The sequence below is a fragment of the Microtus pennsylvanicus genome, chromosome 5, assembly GCF_037038515.1.
Source record: "Microtus pennsylvanicus isolate mMicPen1 chromosome 5, mMicPen1.hap1, whole genome shotgun sequence".
In the NCBI taxonomy this organism is placed as follows: Eukaryota; Metazoa; Chordata; class Mammalia; order Rodentia; family Cricetidae; genus Microtus; species Microtus pennsylvanicus.
In genome coordinates this window covers 125692678-125716196 of record NC_134583.1, presented here as the reverse complement: position 1 = coordinate 125716196, position 23519 = coordinate 125692678, and the positions used below count along the sequence as shown (strand labels likewise).

The window sequence follows — 23519 nt, the reverse complement described above, 5'->3', positions numbered from 1 at the left end:
ATACATAGGCAGAAGAGGAAGGGCTCTGTGGCTTACTTACCTGACGATCTTCTGGGGAAAGAAGTCCTCCAGGGGTGCCTCAGAGTAAGAGTCACTCACATGAAATAAACTGACTTTCCCTATCTTCCCAAAGGGGAAGCAGACGGTCAGTCCCTTGTTGGGTGCCACATTTAACACTCGGCCCATGGCTATTTCCCCTTGTTCAAGTTTGTAAGGACCTGGTGGGCAGAGAAAACAAGATAGCAGCTGGCAGTCTGGCCTACTATAGCCTGCCAGCCCAGAGGAGATAGAGACCCGGTACACTTGAGGCGGCCAACTTGAGTAGGCTCATCATAGCTTGAAGCCTTGAACCCCACAGTCATATGACAGGTAATCCTTCTAAAGACCTGAGGAAATCAAGTTTAGAAAAAGAAGAGCCAGGAAAGTGATGCAATCATACAAACCAGAGAACAAAGTATAGAGAAAGCCAAACAACCCACTCCCAGGAAGCTCTCCACTGAAGGGTTTCTTTTACCCAGACAGGGACTGAAGACCCTCTCCTGGCCCCTCTCCATCTAGAGACAGCTTCTTTTCATACCTATGAGTGACAGACACAAGAAAGCCTTGGGGATGTCTGAGCTGACCACAGTGGCCTTCAGGGCCTGCCCAATCTGGAACTTCTTGTCTGGGTGTTTCAGAACCTTAAAGGATTAAAAAAAAAAAAAACTTCTGATATCCCCATAAAGGTCTGTCACATATCCAAAAACATAACATTTAAATCACTACAGTAAATACCTCCCAAACCACTAAACCCCATATTAGCCCAGGGCTCTTTGTAGCCCATGGGAACTCGCGTCTTCTCCAAGGATTACCAGGCACTAACCTTGAAGCTCAGGGAGGTGAGCAACAAAGGAATTCTCCCTCGGATGTCTGGTGCAACATCTACCTCCAGCCACTTCTTAATCACGTTGTACTGTGCGGGGTACAAGGCAGACGTAAGGGCTTCCTGGGCTACCCCACCAGTAAAACACACTCTCTTAAGAACACAAGCTTGAGAAGGTCCAAACCCCACATTTTTCCAAGGGAGAGGAATCCACCCTGACCACCTCCACATCTCATGGGCTTCAACCAGAGTTTAGACTGGCAGAGAATGAGTCCTTCCGGTGTCTCAGCTGAGACCGACAGAAACATGCTGAAGACATCCTCAGGATACAGCAGGACCAATCCCAGAATCCCACCCTCTTTCTGCACTTGGCTGTTCTTTGACAATTAACCATCTCCAGAGGCCAACGTTTTATTTCAAGATCAATTTAGATCTTTATTTCTCACTACCACATCCTGTATAAATTCTAACTTTCAACTCAATAAAATAAAGCATTTATTAAGAAGTCACTGTATAAAATGGTTTATTGGGGCTGGAGAGATGGCTCAGCGGTGAAGAGCACTGACTGCTCTTCCAGAGGTCCTGAGTTCAATTCCCAGGAACTACATGGTGTCTCACAACCATCTGTAATGAGGTCTGGTGCCCTCTTCTGACATGTAGGCAAACATGCCAACAGCACGTTGTATGCATAATAAATATTTTTTTAAAAAATGGTTTATCATAGTGGTAAACAAAGCCAAGACCTGCCTTCAAGGTTACACTTTAAGAAGCAACTTCAATGTGCATGCAAATAACTAGAGCTCTAAGCAGTGTATACAAAGTACAGCATGCTACAGGAATATGCTGGTTATCAACTACAGGGAAGATGGTAGATTCTGACCCTTAAAGGGTCCTAGACAGAAGAAAAATAGGTAAATCAGGTACAGGAATCAGCATGATACTGACAGGAGGAAAAACAAAGATGGTTGTCAAGGCTGCACTAAGTCATCTATCTAGGGACTGTGAATGTCCACAGGCAGGGATGACTAGAGGGATCAAATATTAGTGACATGCTCAGAAAGATGATTATGGATGAGACTCATGCTGGGTGTGGTGATGCACCGGGAGAGGCAGGCAGATCTCTATGGATTCAAGGCCAGCCTGGCCTACAAATGAATTCTAGACCTGTCTTAAAAACAAAATAAAACAAACCCACCAAGTAGAGAAAGACTGGCCTTTTTTACTGAGTCTGGAAAGCTGCAGCGTTAAAGTACAGTGGCAAGCATCGCAGCACGTGGTGTCTTTGTCTAGCAAACAGCGGCATATCAGACTTAGTATCAAGGTGTCTGTCAGTCTCTGGACAACTCACTCTGCTCATCCAGGGCCACACTGCCCAGGGAGTGCTCTGGCCCTGCAGCAGCTCCACGCTGAGGTCAAAGCATCTGAGCAGTATCAGCTCTGCTGCTCTTGTCTTCCACTAACCAGCTGCCGCTGGACAGCTACAGTCACAAACGGTGCTTTAATTTCTCAGTCCTGATTAACACCACATCAATCCTCTTAACCACACAGGCCATGGACTGTCACTTTGCTATTGTCATTAAAGACTGAACTCTGGAAGCCAACATACCAATCTGTTTACTCATTTTCAACCAATTGTACTGCTTGGTTCTTCTGGCATTGTCTGTGTTTATCCTGAAACTTCAGGCTGCCTTTCTGATGTTCTTTTAAAATTTTGGTCTTTTCAACCTTTTCCTCCCTATTACATAATTTTAAAAGATTTGTTTATTTTTATTTTATGTGTGTTTTGCCTGCATGTATGTATGTGTAGCATGTGCAGCCTGGTGCCTGGGGAGATCAGAAGAGCATGTTGAATCCCTGGACACCCATAACTAAAGTTGACAAGTCCAGGTGGCAGCTGGGAACAGAACCTAGGTCTCCTGGAAGAGCAGCAAATGCTCTTAACTGCTGAGCTGTCTCTGCAGCCCTCTGCATTACATTCTTGGTGCTCTTACTCCATTCAGACTTTAAGGTAACAGATGTTTCTGCAAAGCCGAACAGACAGCTCCTTGGAGTCAGGGGCCAGAGTCAGGACATACATAGATGGGAGAATAGTAGAAGTTCATCTGCTCCCTGCCCCCACTCCTTTATTTTGGTCCTACATAGAGATAAGATTTTAGGGGCAGAAGCCATGTATCCTCACCCTTAGCCTCCATGGGAGTAAGTAAGGACGACACAGAATGCCCAGTGCAGAGCCTCTGACTCCAGTGTTACCCACGCTGCTCTGGAGGAAGGTCAGCCCTGCAATGAGGGCAGCAACTGCTCACCTTCTTGAAGAAGCAAGTCACAGTCTGCCCGGCCTGGTATTGTAGAGTCTTCTCCATGGGACTTACAGACTGAGTATTAAGAGCATTGTAGTCATCCTTCTTCAAATCACTGTTTTGCAAAAAGGCAAAGGAAAGAATGAACCAATCACTGGTCAGAGTCTAGATTGAAAGAACTGCTGTAAAACTGCCAGAGGGTTGGTACGGGACTCTGCTATTACTTACTCTCATGGCCAACTTTCTCCTTAAAGGAGACCCTTCTAAATAGCCTACCTGGAACAAATCGTCTCTTCCCCAAGTCATCAATCTATGTATAAGCCAGCAGTGAACTAGCTCATGAGTCTTTAATAAACTTAATAAAATTTTTCCATTAACAGGAGTTGTTGGCACACCTTTGAACCCAGCACTTGGGAGACAGAGGCAGGCAGATCTTTTTAAAATCGAGGCTAGCCAGGTCTACAGAGCAGGTTCCAGGATTGTCAGGGCTACACAGATGAGTCATCTCAGTACCTCAGAAAAAAAAAAAAAAAAACGCTAAGCTACCATTATCAACTTCAGACATACAAGGGCATGCGATCTGAAAGTTGTCGTCAATCTAACATCACTAAACTAGCAAATGGAAAAAGGAGGAAGAACTACTAATCCCACTTACGCATTCAGATCATTTCTAAAACAAAACTCAACCATATATTAAATAGTACAGTGATGCTGGCAAAAATGCAAAATATAGTCAAATGTGCTAGTGAACGTAGAAACGCTCCTTATACTAGAAAAGCACAACTGCAAATATCCTGACTTAGTAACTCCACCTGAAAGAAACGCTTACACGTGAGCACAGTGGTGAGTTCAGAGTTGTTTTCTCTGTAATTTTAAGGAAGATCAGAAACGAGCCTAAACGTAAATTGTCATTCATGAGTATGGTTTGGCACTTTGATGGGATAAATTACTACCATTTAAACTGATCCTAAATGAGTAGATCTCCTCCAAAACTTCCTTTTCAGCAGTGCTAGGGATCCAGGCCCCTGCAGATGCCAGGTAAGCCCTACGATCGAGCAACAATCTCCATGCAAAATCACTTTTTTAATATAATGCAACCAATTTTTTTCTAGCCCAATTAGTGCCCATACACACAGAAAACTCAGAGGGCAGGAAGTGCATTAATAAAAGCCAGTCTTTACCTAAAGAAAACAGAAAATTTATTATTGAGTTGGGTGTGATGGTACAAGCCTTTAATTCCAGCACTCTGGAGGCGGAGGCGGGTGGAACTCTTTGAGTTCAAGGCCAGCCTGGTCTACAGAGTGAGTTTCAGGATAACCAGGGCTACACAAGAAACCCTGTCTCAAAAGAAACCAAACAAAACACATATACATTTGATTCAAAATATTTTACGTGTGAACAGTAAACTTCAATAACTCATTCTGAAGAGCTACTAGTGAGAGAAAGGAAAAGAACACTTTTTAAGAGGTCACAGACCTTGCAGCAGGGCGGTGGTGGTGCACACCTTTAATTCCAGCCCTTGGAAGACAGAGAAGGGCGGATCTCTGTGACTTCGAGGCCAGCCTGGTCTACAGAGTGAGTTCCAGAACAGGCTCCAAAGCTACAGAGAAACCTTGTCTCGAAAAACAAAAAATAAACAAACAAAAAACAGTAACAACAACAAAAAAGAGTTCATAGACCTAGATGTGTTCCTTAAGCATTAATGCAAGAAGCAAGAATAACCGAGGATCTTAGTGGCCTCTACTGACTTCTGCTATCAGCTGGAGGTGGACCTCTTCAAAAACAAAATGTTAATGAAGAAAAAAGTAAGTATCATCCCAGGTGACCCTGCATGACATTCCCATGGTCACATGTCTTCAGCATCATTTACTGATGGTCCATCAACCCCGAAAGCTTGGGGTCTTTCACAGACAAAGCAGAAAGGAGCAGGCCTGCAGGAGTCACTACCACAGAGACTACAGTCCTCTCCAGAGTCTCTCACACAGTGTCACTCCACAGAACTCACTGGAACACCTAAAAGGCCACATCACGTCACATCTGTCACAAAGCAGTGAAGCTACATGTGCTGACAGAATAAGTATTCCTGGCTACAGTACTTAATTCAGGAATTACTGAGTCCTAAAACACTGGGTCCAGAGAAGCAATGCTGACATTCCACGTTTGCTTTGTGAGATCGGCTGTTACTGTAGTCTAGCCTGGCCTTGAATTTGTGGCACTCCTCCTGCCTTAGCCTCAAGTGCTAGGATGTCAGGTATGAGCCTCTATTCCGCTGGTTCTCAGCGCTCCTAATGCTAGGGTGACTCCAAACCATAAAATGATTGCATTGCTACTTCCTAAGTCTAGTTTTGCTCATGACCTTAGGCAACACCTGTGAAAGGGCCGTTTGACACACCCAGGAGTCACAACGTGACTGAGGAGCTCTCAGCCGCTGCTCGAAGCCCACTTTAGTTTTCATTCCTCCCACAAGCCTTAGGGGAGTTAAAAAAAAAAAGCAGCCAGGAGCTGAGGCACAGCTGTGTGGTAATATGAGACCTTGGTTGCCACCCTCAGGATGCTCAAACAAAACCGTGTAGTCAAGAATTCCGTTCTCTAAAAACGGACAAAGCCTAGTCTTTCTGTGTGGTACTCCCTGATGAGATGCTGAGCCGGAACTGTAGACATGCTCTGATGAGTTTGCAGAGTCTACTGGGAGGAAAAGGCAGAGCAATTCTCTATTGAAATAGAAAGACTGTCTAGAGAAATAAGGAGACTTGGAGGAAGAGAGGCAAAGATGCCCTAAGCCTGGTAGGACCAGAAGACCCTAGGATTACTGGTTCCAAAGCCCAGCACTCTTTCCTTGAGGCACTGCCAGAGTTTCCCTCACCTTGGCCGAATGCTCAGCTCCAGGATGGTCAGAACAAATCTGGGGTGACTTATTGGGAGAAACCTAGAGAGAGAAAAAAATCAAATCACTCTGTACTCTCTGATAACACAACGATCCCAACTCAGGGTCTTTCTGCCCCACCCTCCCCCAAACTGATTACCACCACCTCTCTCCCCTCACACCCCACACTAGGCTGACAAAGGCTTGACTGACAGACTGTTTCATTCCGAGATCTAGAGAGGATAAATGCCTTCCTGAAGATCCTATGCTTAGTTCTTGAAATTAGTATGCTGTTGTGTATTATTATTTTAAGATGTTACATTTGTTTACGCTGTGAAACTTTTATTTTAATGATGCAAAGATGTGTTGCATTCTTTTATGTTGTATTTGTTTAACTCTGTGAAGCTGTGACTCTTTGCCTGCCTAAAACACCTGATTGATCTAATAAATACCCGAATGACCAATAGAAAGGCAAGAGTAAGGATTGGTGGGGCTGGCAGGGAGAGAGAATAAATAGGAGAAATCTGGGAGGAAGAGGAGCAAGAAAAACAAGGAAATGAACACATCAGGGGTCAGTCACCCAGCTACACAGCAAATCACAGAGAAAAAAGGAAAGAAAGGTATACAGAAATAGAAAAATATAAAAGCCCAGAAGCAAAAGATAGATGGGATAATTTAAGTTAAGAAAAACTGGCTAGAAACAAGTCAAGCTAAGGCTGGGCATTTATAAGAAAGAATAAGACTACATGTGTATATTTATTTGGGAGCTGGGTGACAGGCCCCCAAAAGAGCCAAAAAGAGCAATGGGTAACTAACAACCAACAATAGTATGCCAACTATACGTTAGATTTTTGAACCCCTTCTTTTCTTGTTAGAGCAAGAAATCTACACAACAAGATTTAAAGTAAGGGGCCTTTAAGACAGCTTGTGTGCAGTGTGACCACCTAGGTCAACCCTCCAGTCCCACAAGGAGACAGGAGAGAACTGACTCCTGAAAGCTGTCTTCTAACTGCCAGAAACGGGCCACAGTGTGTGCATGCCTGTGAACCCATGTGTGCAAACACACAGATATTAAAACAGAGATGTGCCACGGAGGATGCGCTACGATAACTGCTGGTACACACTGAGTGAGAGCTATGCGGAAGCAACTTACTAAGCAGGCAGCACACATGCTCACTCTTTCCGTTTTCCCAATGGCTTTCCGAGGCAGACTAGGCCATTAGTCTCACTTTACAAGTTATGGAAATAACTCAGCAGTTAATCTGAAATTCAAAGGCAGGTCTAACTTTAAATCTACCCTTTAACCACTATGTTCTATGTTTAAAAACAATATGCTAAAGGTTCTGACTGAGTTTCTTGTAGTTAACTGAGAGAAATATTTGCATGCAACTCTTTAATACCTGCCTATGTTCCTGTTCCTCCCCTCATTGCAAACTCCCTCAAAGCCAGCCCAGTCTCCCAAAACTTCATACTTGGATGTCTTCACGTCTCGTCCACCGATCACTCGTGCAGTGACTGTCTCCCCAACTTTAAGTGTGGTTGTAGGAGAGGTGCCCACTGGAACGTCTTCTAGAATGCGGGAAGCGTGGATACAGCCAATGACGCCATCTTCTAGGCTCACAACGACATGTGTGGCTTTCACAGACTTAATGGTCCCAGTGACTTTGTCCCCAATAGCCAGGCCATGCTTCTTTTTATTCCTCACAGTCAAGTCTGTGTCCTCCTCTTCCTCCTCTTTGCCATCAACCGTCTCGGAATCCCTCGGAGCTGGACTCTGGGTCCTCTTAGAAGCTGGCCCTTCCACAGCCAAAATCAGACCCGTCACTCCTGGTTCTGTGGTCTTGAGAGTGAGGCAGACACCCTGTCCCACATGTAGCTTCTCAGAGTCAAAGTGGAAGGTGTCGTTGAGATGAGAGGTCAGGGAGAAAGCTATAAGTTGGCCAGTCTCCATCAAGGAAGCCACAGCAAAGGACTCCTCCAGATGTTGCACGATGCCTTGATGTCTACTGTTCTTCCTCAGCTGGAAAGGGAAGTCACATTCACTCTCACACAGTATGGTTACTTTGTGCATGGCTCCACATGGCAGCGTGTAAAGAAGGCCCCTGATACCAGCAGACTGGGCTGTAAGCAATTAGCTTCCCCTCCACAGACATGGCTTTCTTTTCCTGAACACTCATTCCCAGATCACCAGAATCCCCTTTCATTGGTTCTTTTCTTTTAGACAAGGCTTTGCTAAGTCGTCCACAGTGGCCTAGAGCTCAACTATTCCTGCCTCAGCTTCTCAAGTGCAGGGATTACAGAGGTATGCTATCATGCCTGGTTTGTTTTGAATGTAAATTCCTATGCCCAATCTTGGAACTACTGAATCTCAACTCTGTAGTTATTCGGGTGCACCTGATGCACAGCCAGGAGACCATCAGTGGTCTTAAGACTGACTGACGGTCCCGCCGCAGGCCCAGAGCACTGTTACATCACTGAGGCAGGAATCTTTAATGGGAGCTCACTGTGTTCATGCACTCTGCTCCACATGTAAGATGGCAAGGCCTTACCACCACCGAGGAGACTGCCTGGCATGTTGGCACACACCTATAAAGCCAGCAGCTGGAGGCTGAGGTAAGACAACTATTGAGAGTTCAAGGGCCACTTAGTGATTTCTAGGTGAATTTTTACACATGAGAAACTCTTCAAAACAAACAACTAGGAACACACACACACACACACACACACACACACACACACAAAATGCTTGGGATAATGATCAAATGCAGACTGAACACATTTAATTGAAAAATCTAAAACCCAAAATGTTCCCAAATCCATGTTTGAGAGTTATTAGCATATCAAAAGTTTTATAGTTTAGAGAGTTCAGCTTTCGGACCTTTAGAATTAGGACTATTACATGAGCGAAGTCTATTTAACTATTCCAAAGTTCAAGAGTCTGAAGTTGCCTAGCATGCTGCTATACACCTGTGATTTCAGCACTCAGGAAATGGAAGGCAGCCTATGTAACAGAAAAACTTGGTTCAAGTATCAAAAACAAACACAAAAACAAAAACCTAGAAATTTGAAACACTTCTGGTCCCAATCATTTCATTTTGAATAAATGAATGCACAACCTATATAATCTTACCCAGAGAAACTTTCTACAGATTGAGATTTTTCTTTAAATCTAATCTATCTTTTGGTTTTTCAAGACAGGGTTTCTCTATGTAGCCCTGGCTGTCCTGGAACTTGCTTCATAGACCAGGCTGGTCTCAAAGTCAAGAGATCCGCCTGTCTCTGCTGGGATTAGCATGCCCAGCTCTTCCATCAGACAGAAGGATACGGAGACATCAGGAACGAGTGTGGACATGCTTCCTGAATGTAAGAAATGCCGAGACCTGATTAGTTTCAGGTGACTTTTATTTTTCTTAAGTTAGTTTACAACATTTATTTCAAATAAAATCTGAATTCTGCCTTTTCTTAAAAGTCAAAATCATGGTGGTACACAACTATAATAAAACTAGCATTTGAGAGAGCAAGGCAGGACTGGGTTCAAAGCCAGCGCGTCTCAAAAACCAAAAAAGGTAGGTAGGGGTTGGTGTAGGGGTGGAAGACAATATATATTTAGCAACATTAGACCCAGGTAGTCCTCTGCTAACAACTGGATGGAGCCAAACAGTCTGGCCTGTGTGGGCCAGGCACACATCTGCCAATCTGTCTGGTCTGAACACTAACCCTCCCTAATCTATGTCCTACTCACTCATTACAGTACCTGATTGGCCCTAAAGCTAGGGGATCATAAAATCTGTCACCCTAACCAGCATGGAAACCCGTCCTATTAGCTACAGCAGGATAAGAGGTATAGTGGAAAATATCCTAGACAGAATCAGGCACACAATCACTCTAACTACAAATTCCCTGAGCTGTGAGTGTAGTGTGGAAGCCGAGACACAAAGCCACAAAAGTGCAATAAGCTTACCTTTCTAGCTTTCCTATTCACCAAGTCCTGGTGAAGGGAAACATGGACCTCCAACTTCAACATGTCCACATGTAGGACTACAACCTTCCTCTTCTGCCCAGACTCCACCTCTTGCCCTGCAATGCAGAACCAAGCTTAGCGCAATCAGCCTTGTGGAAAGCGGAAGGGAAGCTAGCTCTCCTGGGTCCCTCAGTCCGAACGGCAAAGATGGCCCACAATTTAGGGAAATCAAGATGGCCTACCACACCTAGCTACAGCTGGAGTGGGTCTTAATTTATGCAATTCAATAACATAAAATCCCAACTTTGTACAAACACAATAAAAGCACTTCTGTCTTAGTTTCCTGTTGCCATAATAAAACCCCTGACAGAACAGCTTATGGGAGACAAGGTTAGCTCTGGCTCACAGTTCAAGGTGCAGCCCACCATGGTGGGGAGTAAGGTCAGCAGGAACTGGACACACTAATCACACTGCACCCAGCCAAGGAGCAGAAAACAAAGGATGCATGCTACTTATCAGCTCCCTTTCCTTATTTATACAGTGCAGCCCAGCCCAGGCTTCCCATTGTAGTTAACAGAGCCAAGATACCCCTGCTCCCTAGGGATGCTCAGAGGCCAACCCAGGTAATTTAAGACCCTGTTATGCACTGATACTAACCATCACAAGAACCATGCTTTAACATTTATCCTCTATCAATAGTCTTGATTTTCATTCACACAAGGTAAGGATGCTTCAATTCAATCAACCCATCTACTATATGACCATGGAAATTTCTGTATCCAGTACAGGGAGCAAGCAAGCACAGGGTCTCCCAACACGAGGAGCAAACTCACCTGCCCGATGGTATCTGCTGGCTTTCAAGATCAGGTCAGGCACAGGACCCCCACTGAACACCACTGAACCATCTTCCAACACCTTTTGCACCATGACATCCAGAACCATCCCCGGGGTTATCTCAGCCAGTGTTTGAATCAACACAGAGTCTGCCAAGGCCCAAAGAAAGCAGGGAATTAGTAAAGGACACTCTCAGCATTTCTTTCCTCTGGAAATGTGCTGGCATCACAGAGCAGAGGAACACCCAAACACTGAAAGGGTGAATTCACTTCCTGCAAACCATCCAGTGTCAGATCAGATATGTAGGAGGCAGAGACTGTCAGATCTCTGTGAATTTGAGGACAGCCTGGTCTGCACGTAGTGAGTTCCAGGCCAGCCGGGGCTATACAGTGAGACCTTGTCTCAACAAAACAAATCCCACACAAAAACAAAAATAATCTAGTGTTATGGCCAGTAAGATGGCTCAGTGGGCTCCTGCCGTCAAGTCTGAGGACCTGAGTTCAATCTCTGCAACCCATGTGGTGGAAGGAAAGAACCAATTCCCACAGATGGTTCTCTGACCTATACACACATTGTATGGCATACTCACATTCTCTCATGTGCACACACAAATAAACCTAATCTTTGTTTGTTTTTGCTTTCTGAGACAGGGTTTCTCAGTGTATCTCTGACTGTCCTAGAACTCGCTCTGTAGACCAGGCTGGCCTCAAACTCAGATATCCACCTGCCTCTGCCTCCTAAGTGCTAGAATTAAAGGAGTACACCACTACCATCCAGTAAGTATTCAAGAAGATCTTCATCTTAATCTGGGTAGTAAATGGATGTCATTTCATAAACTCGTAATGACTACTTTATGAACATTTACTATTCAAAAAAGCATAGATGAAGAATACAGGTAAGTAGTACAGCACTTGCTTGCGTTTCTAGGTTGGCTCAATTTCTAGTAACACAGAAAGAATAGAAATGGAGAGGAAAAAAAAGTCTTGCTAAGGTGGCATGCCCATACTACTGGGGAGACTCAGGTATGAAAGTCACTCAGACCCACAGTCTAGGGCCAAACTGGCCATACAAAAACTCTACCAAACTGCACCAGTTTTTTTGTTGTTGTTGTTGTTTTTGTTTTTTTAAATTAGAGAAAGCCCCCATGTCACCCTAACAACAGGTACAATGGAAGTAGACACTCCTGTCTGGACCTTATCCTCTGTTTCCTGCCTCCATTAAACATGCCCCACCTTGGTTACTCATGAGGCTGCGGACACCCTGCAGTTCTTCCAGGCACTGGCACAGGAGGATAAAGCTGGTGTTAGCCGAATTTCCCAGGCTGCAGTCTGAGAGTCGCAGAGACAAGAGCATCCTTTGCTTTTCCTCATCCACATTGGTCACCTTAGCAACGACTGTCTGACCCACCACAAAGTGGTCACTTGGAGTGGTTACAAACTTGTCACTCATGATCTGAACAGTAGATAAAAAATGGGAAAAGGAAAGCAGCTGTCCATTAATACAGTTAGGGCTAAAGACAATGTTGTAGAGTAGAATATTTGTTTAAGTAAAAATGTGTCATATTTATGTTGCAAAATAACTGTTTAATTAACTATGTAAAGATGTGTTGCATTTGTTTATGATGTATTTGTTTAACTATGTAAAGATGTGCTGCTCTTTCATCTTGGCTAAGGAACCTGATTGGTCTAATAAAAAGCTGACTGACCAATAGCTAGGCAGAGGATGGTTGGCGGGACTGGTGGGCAGAGAGAAAACAGAAGTCAGTCAGACAGCTGGGGGCCAGGCAGCCAGACACGGGGTGAAGCAGGAAAGCAGAAAGGACAATACATAGATGAGATAAATGACCCTTGGAGCAGCACACAAATTAACAGAAATGGGTTAATTCAAGTTTAAAAAGCTAGCTAGTAGAAACGAGCCTAAGTAAGGCCAAGCATTCATAATTAATAAGTCTCCATGTTATGGTTTGGGGGTTGGGCAGCCCAAGACAGCCTGCTACCTTTGGTGCCCACCATGGGGCGCCAAATGCTACTTAACCTTCATCACAGTGGCTGGCTTTAAACTGATAGCAGCCTAGCTGCTCAGCCTGTAGCCTGGGGGGATTCTGTTCCCCCCCAGACAATGGCTCTGTTGCTGTGGTTAAAGGCAGCTTTAACCAAATCTCTATTCTAATAAAACTTAAGATTCAAAGGCCAGGGTGAACACCTGCAAGCTCAGAGTTAGAGTAGCAACTGGCTAACTCTCTCTCTTTACTGCCATCCAGGAAGCCTCTCTCCTTCCACACCACCCCAACTAAAAAACCCATGCTAAGCCCACCTCTCTGAGTCAGGTTAATTTTATTTAATTAACGCAAATGCAACACATCTTCACATAGTTAAACACATGCAGCACAGACAAGTGTAACACATCTTTGCCTAGTTAAACAAACATTCCACAAGAAACCAGCCCTGCGCTGTGTGTACAGTGCTGTCATACACCTGTCCATGTCCTTCAGGACCCAGTTTCTTCAGCAGGCATGGAAAGTTCCACTTAAGGAAACATTAGGATCTTTTCCATCTGAAAAACTTGTAATTCAATGGCACAGAGGAGAAAAAAGTAATTCCAAAGATATTTTTGTGCCTCCACACCTTAAAAACCACAGGAGGCTCTAAAAATTACACTGGGCTACTCAGGAAAATTCAGTCTGAACATGCTATAAACACAAGCCAGTCCTCCTAAAACTGCAAACAGTTACCTATCAAAGTCACTGTCACCCAATACTGCTGTGTGAGACAAAGGCCCCTTTCTCTAGGACCAAAAGAGCAGGCAGGAGGTTCATTCAGTACATCAGTTGCATTCACCCTTTTTCCAGTGACTTCATGGCATTCACACCTTACATGATTCTCCTTGGCCCCCTTAAAGTACTCAAGCCCCCTGCTGCTTCTCAGTTCAGCAGGTCTTTGAGTCTGAGCTCTCTCCCCAAAGGCCCTTGTACATAGAACTAAACTTACAGCTTTGGGGGCCAGTCCATTAAGACCTGAAGGGAACTGGACGAACACACCGTAGTCCTTGATGCTCTTCACAAAGCCAAGGAGCAGCATTCCAGGTTGAATTTCCGAGAGACTCTTGGGGTCCTGGCCACCTTCTACTGTGGAGACCAAAGCTGGCTTCCTGCAAAGAAGCTAATGGAACTTCATTAAGGAATGTTCCAGAAAGACAGATGAAATATCTATAACTCCATTTCCTCCTCCTAGTCCACTGACTTTACTATTACTATGGGTCTCTCCGGGCAGAGAACCACAGCAGGAGCAGCACAGTAAAGCTTGGGCGAGACCAACAAGTTCTTAAGCATTCCCTAACTGCTCAAGTAGCAGCTCCAGTGGGGCTGCCCTTCAGGAGCTGATGTTCTGTGATGCTGGACAATCAATTTAGCTCTTCCTGCTAACTCCTCTCCAGAATCCCGGAGGTCTGCCAACAGGGCACAGCACATGTCCACGATCCAATACAGTTCCCTACTGACCCTGTCTGCGGCCAATGAACCCCACTCTACCCTGCTACCCTAAGGATTTTACCTTATGATAATAAGAAAGGGCAGTGTTGTCCTAAAAATTATCCATGAGCAGCACTCAAGGAAATCACCTGAGCCGCATTCCCCAACAAGAACCTTTCTGAGTTACTGCTTCAGCCATGCCCAGTCCCTGGTAGGACCTGGCCTGTTCCTGCTTTCCATGCACAGGTCTGGTCATCAGTTTGGTCTTACAGAGTATTTTCAAGCTCAAATAGTTGATTTTTCTCCCCTTAGTCCTGCCTAGAATTTCCCACCCAGGCGCCCATGGCCCTCCACTGCCCCAGATATCAGTCAAGGATACAATATGTTTCTCACCCTGGCTCAGACACAGAACTCGATGAAGGGTGTCACCTGCCTGGAGCCAGTGATGCAACAGAGGGCCATTGGCAACATGATCCGACAAGTGAGGCGTGGGAAGGAAAGCAGGGATGTTGTGGGGAAGGACGGCCACCTCCAGCCCATCTTTGGTCTTCTCCAAAACCTTCACATCCACCAACTGCTCAGAATCAAAAGGTAAATACTAGGGTCTGTCCTGAGAAAAGAGCTCAGAGGTCAGCAAGAGGCTAAAAACAAAGACACCTTCCTCTAGACCCCACATCTCCACCCACACCACGATTCCTCTGGGGTTCCCTTGCCAGTTTCTCTGTGATTCCCAGAAGGAAGAGGAAACTGCAGGCTGGCCTTAGCAATTTGAGAGGAGACCAGTAAGGCCATGCCCTAACATAACTTTTCTCTCATGCCAGCTTCCACTTGCAGGCAGGAAAGGTGCCCCCGATCTCACAGAGCCACCCCTCTTCTCCTCTAGAACTGATGTCACCATAAGACACAATCACTTGCCCAGGTACCTACCTGCCCAATGTTAACAGCTCTTCCTTTCTTCTGACTGCTTTCGACACTCTCGTTCTTTGGCTCTGAATCACTCAACAGTTTGAAGGACAGGAGCATCCTCTCCTTGGAAGGTTCACAGTTCAGCACGGCCACCTTCACCACCTGGTGAGAAACCACATGTGTCTGGCCATCTCCTGCAACAGCAGGCCTTCAGAGCCGAGAGCAAATTGCCCTCCACGAGCACTACAGGGTCCTTGGGTCAAATCCAAGGGCAGGGAAAAGATGATAGAGGCTGCATTTAAAAGTCCCATAAGTGAACCTTCTTAACAACGACATATTAACTTCAAGTTATAAGCCTCAAGTTTTAAGAAGTTCTTTAAGAGAAACTCAAACCCACTAGCTTTCCAATACCTCCTATAGTGAGAGTCTGAGGTGACCATCTCTGGTTCATTATAGGTAATGAGACATTTCATTCAGGTAGTGGGCCTGGGTCCTCTGGATTCCAATGAGAGCTCCTGGGTCGTCACTCCCTCCCCGTTTTAACTGGCTTGGGCCCACTTTATCTTTGCTTCCTTTCTCTTCCTCTTAAAAGGCAGCCGTCTGCCACTGCTCCATTAAACCTGCATTCCCAGAGTCACTAAGGGTAGATCACCTGTACAGAAGAGGGTTACCTGGCCAGTGTAAAAGACCCTCTCAGGGTCAGGAATATGCTGCTCACTTAGCTCATGCTTGGGCACCAGACCCTGCACGTTATTGTAGAACTTTACGATGCAGCCGTAGCTCTTGACTCTTATGATAACACCATGCGTTTGCAGGCCAGGCTTGGCATCCTCGTAGCACGTAATGGCAGGTAGTTTGGATGTGACAAGAGTTTTCTTCAGCGTCAATATCAGCTTCTTGGCTTCAGGGTCACAGTGCAAAACCTAGGGAAAAGATAGAGGCTATCAACAAGTTGTTACCAAGGCTGTCACTGACTGATCTGCTGCCCCATGAACCCAAAGGACATAGGTCATTCTCAAAGAACCAAACACCTTTCACCTCTAATAATCTCAGCTGTAGATTTTTTGTTTCTTGCAGGATGGCATCTAAGGCATAGAAATCTCTATTGCAAATGTACTTCCTCTTATATTAACAACCCTTTTCCAGGCACACACACAGTGTGACTGGTCTCGTATAGCAGCACTAGCCTGATGTTTCAGAAACTTACAATAGCACACCTTATGCCCACCTACCTTATTATATGGTTAGTGGTATTATTTATTAGTTATGATCTAAGACTGAGCAATCCAATTACCTTGAGAGAAAAAAAAACATTTCTAGCTATCCTGGAACTCATGTTGTAGACCAGGCAGGTTTCAAACTCACAGAGATCAAGCCGGGCAGTGGTGGCGCACACCTTTAATCCCAGCACTAGGGAGGCAGAGGCAGGCAGATCTCTGTGAGTTCGAGGCCAGCCTGGTCTAGAAGAGCTACTTCCAGGACCGGAACCAAAAAAAGCTACGGAGAAACTCTGTCTCAAAAATCCAAAAAAAAAAAAAAAAAAAAAAAAAACCTCACAGAGATCCTCTGCCTCCCAAGTGCTGGGATTAAAGGAGTGTGCCACCACACCTGGTGAGAAACCCGTTTTCAATCCCTTGACCTCACTACTTAAAATCTGCACCAATGTGCAATTACTGCCCTTTATGCACCAATAATAATAAAATACAGTAAACATAAGAAAACTCAGCTCTACCCAGTAGTATGTTTAAGTGGAACAGCATGCTTAGCACACAGGAAGCACTGGGTTCAACAATCAGTACCAGGACAAAACAAAACAGAACCAGGAACTCCCACTACCCAAACTTAGCAGGCCCTATTCTGGGTACTTATGCAGAATCACACTTACTTTTCATAACAAGCTTCTCGATGGACTTAGGTATCTGTGGAAATCTCTCATGTTTTGTGACATAGTCTAGGCTGTTATTCTTTTAGTGGCTTAATTATTGTGTTGGAGGGCATGCACATGCCATGATGCATGTGTGTTTGTGTGTGGGGAAATAAGGAGGGAATTCACATGCCATGGTGCAGTACATTATGAGGGGAGTGGGAGATATGCACATGCCATGGTGAATGTGTGCAGAGGTCAGAGGGTAGTTCTCTTCCTCCATTATGCGGGACCTGAGACTCCAACTCAGATCGTCAGGTTGCAGCAGGCACCCTTACCCATGAGCTACCTCCCAGGGTCTAGGCTATTTTTTTAAAAATAAGGTTTTGATTAGTATATGTTAATTATACATAATAATGGGATTTGCTATGATATTTCATACATAATATATCTCAGGGCTACTTCTGAGTCTGAACATATTCCTTTCTCTTCCACAACCTTCCAAACCTTGTCCATCTTTCAAGTTCTACCATCATCAGAAGTCCAGAAGGCATTATTATACTGAGCTAACTCTGAAAACTGGTTCTGTCATTTATTAGTTGTGGGACTTTGGCAGATACCTGGCTTTCCAACCCTTTAATTGGCACTTTGAAAATGAGGACAATACAGTTATTTGACAGAATGATTTTTAGACACAGGACATGTGGTGTATGGCAGTGGCTACTGGCAATATGGCTCTGTTGTTGAATCCCACCTCTCTTTCTGAGCTCTAACCACAGCATACAGCCCGCACCAAACCATGCAACAAACGCCTCACAACCAGCTTGCGTGGTTATTTTAACTTACAGTATACTACACATGCCAGGGACTCACTTTTCTTTTCCTAATGTTCAGTAAAGGATACCCTGCCGATATTAGACACTCATTTTACAGAAAAAGGCAGAAACGTCAGCTTAGAAACTCTCTCTTCTCATCTAACCCTAACCCAACATGGACACCCTCAGGAGGCTCACCCGGCACTTGATCTCATCCCCTAGGTGGTACTTCTTCTCTGGATTCTTCATCATGATGTCAGCCAGGTGCATGGAAGGTACCAGGCCTCTCATTTGCTCACCCACTTTCACCAGTATTCCAAATGCCTTTATGGCCAGCACTGTACCCTATGGGATCCAAAGAAAAGACACCATGATCTCCTAAGAACAGTATTTTCTCTTACTGGGGTTGTCACCTTCCAGATCTCATGGAGGTAAGCCAATCCTTTCCCCCAAGCTAGACTTAGCCAGGCCTATGTACGAAGCTTTCAAGTTTTCTGGCTGAGCATGTAATTCCTGTGTTCCATGCAGGAACACTTCCTAAGGGGACTATGTCTCTTGGGGAATGAACTCCACCTTAAAAGTATCTGCTCCATTAGTGTTACATGCTGGAGGAGTGGGATCTGGAGCCAGGTTCACACTAATATCACACAACTAACTATCTGTTCTAACAGCTGCCACCAAATCCCAAGCCCAAGACTTGTGACCCATTGTCTCCATATGGTTGGGTGGAGCTAGTAAGATTTTATTTTGAAATTGATTACAGTCACCTAAGGAATATACAAAAATGTCTGTTTTTAGACAGTAGAAACATGTCTTCAATGTATTAATAGAGGACGAGTGAGCTGACAGTTAACACATAAACTAAGGATGCTCGGGTCCTTACCTTTATCACTGTCCCCGATGTGATGTCATGATATCTAAGAAACTGAGCTGTAATAACTGATCTAGAACAAAAGAAAAACATACAGTTACACAGTCTAAGGAAGGGGCTGCCTAAAATTCAGGACCTCCACAATCGCGCCAGCAAGAAAGGACACCCTCACCCAGCCAGTCTAGAGAAAGTGAAAATGCATATGCACAGGGGCATGCTTCCCTGGGTGCTAACGGCACTTACTTCCGCAGAGACAGCAGGGCCAGCTCATCCATTTGACTGTAGTCAATAATCCTACACTTGTGAGTGCTCCCTGGTTTGAAGGTCTCAGCACTGAATAATTTTTTAGAATCAGAGAGATGGCTGAGCTACAGAATATCAAAAAGTAAAGATAAGTCAGAAACACAGCTCCAAGGCAGAGTGCAAAGCACACTGAGATGACAACACATTTATCATCACTATAAAAACAGTAGTTTGTGAGATGGAGAGATGGCTCAGCGGTTCAAGCATCGGCTGCTCTTTGAGAGGTCCCAGGTTCAATTCCCAGCACCCCCATGGCAGCTCACCACCACCTGTAATTTCAGTATCAATAGATCCACAGACATAAAAGCAAGTAAAATATTCAAAACTTAAAAATATTTTTAAAAACAGTACTTTGTTAAAGCAATCCTCACCCTTTCCTATCATGGAACCTCATGAACAACAGTCCACCTAGACCATGCATCAATAAACTACACTCATATGTCAGTACCTACTTTTATAAATGAAGAACCTTACGGGACTGTAGTTGAGCCTATTCAGTTACATGCTGTGGACACTTTCATACAACACAGCTGAGCTGCTGGGGCACAGATGAGAGCCTGTGAGTCTAAATACTCTCCATCCGACCCTTTAACAAAAGCTCTACTGGGACTGGAGGGATGGCGCATAGTAAAGAGTATGTACTGCTCTTGCAGCCATGATGGGTGGCTCTCAATCTCCTGTAACTCCAGCTCCAGAGGAACTGACATCCTGCTCTTGTCTCCATGGGAACTGTACCATAGGCACAAAGACACACATATGATGTGGGAGTGTCATATATCAATCTGTTGATTTCATTGTTTAAGCAATAAAGAAACTGCTAGGCCCATTTGATAGGCCCACCCTTAGGTGGGTGGAGTAAACAGAAGGGAAGGCTGGGAGGAAGAGGAAGTGAGGTCAGACTCCGCAGCTCTCCTCTCCAGAGCAGACACTTCAGAGAGATGCCATGCCCCAGCTCCGACCCAGGATGGACTTAGGCTAGAATCTTCCCGGTAAGACCGGTGCTCACAGATGATTAGAGATGGGTTGATCGGGATGTGAGAATTAGCCTAGAAGAGGCTAGATAGGAATGGGCCAGAGCAGTGTTTAAATGAATACAGTGTCTGTGTAATTATTTCGGGGCATAAGCTAGCCGAGCCAGGCGGCTGGGGATTTGGGGACACAGCCCCGCCGCCGCCGCCCCTATTACTACAAATGACGCCCAGACGTGTGGCTAACTAAACCCACTTAAAAAACCTGAGAAGGCTTAAAAATAAGGGAGAGAGAGTTTAACACAGATTTTTGCTGTTTGTTGGTGGCGTGATGTAGAGAGATTTCCTGATTCGGCAACAGCAGCAGAAAAAACGCTGTGTCATTTCAAAGCGTGGCTTCCTGGGGCTGTGCCGCCAGTGCAAACTCTGGCTTTATGTTTGTGTTCCCGCTTGGGATCGGAAGGAGAGTGCTCTGAGAAGGTGCGATGACTCAGAGCTTCCCGCCTGCTCCTGGGCAGAAGGCAGAATCAGGCTTAGGCAGGCGGAAGAGCATGGCGGATTCCTGCCGCCATACAGAGACGTGTTTTTAGACTGCGCAGTGCTCTGCCTGTCAGATTTGGATATTACTTGGATGAAAAGAATTTCTGTGCTGCACGCTCAGTCTCAGAATTAAAGTGCTGAGTGCCGCTCCTACCTGGTAGCCCCAAGAAGCTTCCTGACTCAGCTTCAGCTGCAAATCCCTGCAGCTCATTAAGAGGTCCTGCCACGAAACACTTAAACGGTGTTGGCGAAAAGCTGAATGCATGCTTTTCGGTTTTCAGCCATAGCAGGAAAAAAGCTGCGCGTTTAAAAATGCCGGCTTTCTGGGCCATCCTGCCAGGGCAAACTCTGACTGTTTGAGGTAGGAGGGCCGGCTACCGAGAGAGGACTTGAGTGTCGTCTGTTGTAGCTTGCTGGCTGGCAGGGACCTTGAAATGCTATAATCATGGCTGCAGCCTGTATATCCGCCATGAGGCTGGAAAGCTAAGGAATGGACTGGATCTAGCTGGCAAAGCCACGGCTTTAGTCCTACTGAGATTGCTTGGCAAATTAAAGACTCACGTGGTCAGAAAAAGAGAGATATACAGTAAAGAGAGATTCAAAGACAGAGAAAATTTCTGAATGGTTTAAAGTGTGTTAAAAATATATGCAAGCTGAAAGTTGAAGTTCTTAACGCAAAAAAAACAAAAAAAAAAGGAAGAGAGTTGTTGTGTGTCTTAGTACACACCTTTAATCCCAACACTTGGGAGGCAGAGGGAGATAGACCTCTGTGACTTCAAGGTGTGGTAGCACACACCTTTAATCCCAGTGCCTGGAAGGCAGAGACAAACAGAAGTCTGTGAGTTCAAGTGGTAGCAAACACCTTTAATCCCAATGCCTGGGAGGCAGAGACGGGCAGATCTCCGAGAGTTCAAAGACAGCCTGGTCTACAGATGTACGCTCAAAAAGCAAAAAGTTAATCTAGGAATGTCTCAGATTAGATTCTTAAGCGCCTAGTGATTTAAAGGCGTAAATCAAAAGTGCTCCTGGATAGTAAAAAATTGCAGATTCACAATAGGACAGATTCAGACCACTGAATGAGTCACACTCTTAGATGAATGTACGTAGGCTTGGGAGAGAGAAGAAAAAGAATATAGAGAATAAAGTTAATGGTTAAAAAAAAAAAAGTAAAAGTAAAGTCTTTAAAGAGACAGAATAAAGTAAAGTGATAGAGTAAAACTAAGCCGCGTAAAAATGAAAAATTCACAAAGAGTCTGGATTATGTACATTGTGTTTTCTTTAAAATTTTTGACTGTGAAGGAGCTAAGTACAGAGAGACATTTCATTATATGGGCTGCCAAGTGGAACCAGAACGGATATCATGAGGGTATGATTTCAAAATTTGGATCTAAGGATATGATACTTTGGAAAAGAGATTCTGCTTTTGTTTTCACAGAGGATCAGACCTTGTGGATTGCATTTATCCCGATTTGGTATGATGGACCACGTCCTCCTGAAGGGTTGCTGTGAACATCTTCAGAAAATTGCCTTGCTCAACTGCCAACTGAGATAAACCTGGCACACAGGTTACACTCTAAAATCATTAACGACGCCCCTATTCAGCAGGAAGCAGTTTGGAGAGAAAAACCTGCGCCCATGTTCCCAAAATATTGTTTATAAATGTTCTTTTACATTTAAAGGGGGAAATGATATAGGTATGAATAATTTGCATTGGTATGGATTTTAAGGTCAATTTTGTTATATGTATAAATGTTTCTGATGTAACTTTTACTTGATAACTGTTTTGTTATATGTAATTTTGCTATGTTAAGGTTAAAGCCTTCCTTTTTTTGTTTAAACAGAAAAAGGGGAAGTGATGTGGGAGTGTCATATATCAATCTGTTGATTTCATTGTTTAAGCAATAAAGAAACTGCTAGGCCCATTTGATAGGCCCACCCTTAGGTGGGTGGAGTAAACAGAAGGGAAGGCTGGGAGGAAGAGGAAGTGAGGTCAGACTCCGCAGCTCTCCTCTCCAGAGCAGACACTTCAGAGAGATGCCATGCCCCAGCTCCGACCCAGGATGGACTTAGGCTAGAATCTTCCCGGTAAGACCGGTGCTCACAGATGATTAGAGATGGGTTGATCGGGATGTGAGAATTAGCCTAGAAGAGGCTAGATAGGAATGGGCCAGAGCAGTGTTTAAATGAATACAGTGTCTGTGTAATTATTTCGGGGCATAAGCTAGCCGAGCCAGGCGGCTGGGGATTTGGGGACACAGCCCCGCCGCCGCCGCCCCTATTACTACACACATATACAAATAATTAGAAAATTTTTAAGATTTTTTTTCTTTTTTAACAACAACATCAAAAGTTTTTGCCAAGCCTTGGTCTGGATCCTATTTCATTCCTGTTCTACCTACTGGTCAGGTACCATACATACCAAGTATGGCTAAGCATTCTGAAACAACAAACTTGTCATTGTCCTGACTTTAGGGATAGTCTTTCACATTGGAGACTGTCAAAAACAAGATTATCAAGGGATGAAGGAAGCAGAAAAGAACCTATCTTCCCTAAAGTCCTTCCAGTGATAAGATCTTTGACCAAACAAAGAAGCCTCCTCACCTGGGCATAGGCCAGGGTCCCATCCTTCAGCTTAAAGGTAGCCCCAGCCTTCTCAAAAAAACCCTGAACAGGAACATTATCCAGGACAGCCCCTATCTTCTGGAAAGAGATCCGGGTGAGTGGACGCCCAGGCTGCAGGAAGATGGGACGCAGGCTCAGTCGTACAACTCTAGTTCGAGGATGGATGCAGAGGATGCAGGCTTTTACCTGTACAAAAAAGCAAAGTGAACAAGAGGTGCCCACATAATACAGCTGAGACCAGACCCTAAGGGGTTAACTACAGTTGTGCTAATCAGGTAGTACTAAAATCTTCAGGAGTAACAGACATCAGCCCATGGAATCAGTGTGTGGAGAAGTTAAACGAAATG

General features: G+C 44.8%; 1 protein-coding gene across 3 annotated transcripts in view; it reads right to left on the bottom strand.

Annotated features, from left to right (window-relative positions):
- Pdcd11 (programmed cell death 11) overlaps positions 1-23519 on the bottom strand; it is a 47277-nt gene that overhangs the window by 11818 nt on the left and 11940 nt on the right. For all 3 annotated transcript variants that reach the window (XM_075974329.1, XM_075974330.1, XM_075974328.1), the window contains exons 9-25: positions 23152-23358; positions 18983-19107; positions 18752-18812; positions 18067-18213; positions 15861-16112; positions 15211-15351; positions 14663-14857; positions 13805-13975; positions 12050-12269; positions 10817-10966; positions 9984-10099; positions 7495-8042; positions 6023-6085; positions 3166-3274; positions 863-952; positions 578-680; positions 41-218 (exon numbers count right to left, since the gene is read on the bottom strand). In XM_075974329.1, coding sequence (XP_075830444.1) covers positions 41-218; positions 578-680; positions 863-952; positions 3166-3274; positions 6023-6085; positions 7495-8042; positions 9984-10099; positions 10817-10966; positions 12050-12269; positions 13805-13975; positions 14663-14857; positions 15211-15351; positions 15861-16112; positions 18067-18213; positions 18752-18812; positions 18983-19107; positions 23152-23358 — 2876 coding nt within the window. The remainder of the gene's footprint in view (positions 1-40; positions 219-577; positions 681-862; positions 953-3165; positions 3275-6022; positions 6086-7494; positions 8043-9983; positions 10100-10816; positions 10967-12049; positions 12270-13804; positions 13976-14662; positions 14858-15210; positions 15352-15860; positions 16113-18066; positions 18214-18751; positions 18813-18982; positions 19108-23151; positions 23359-23519) is intronic.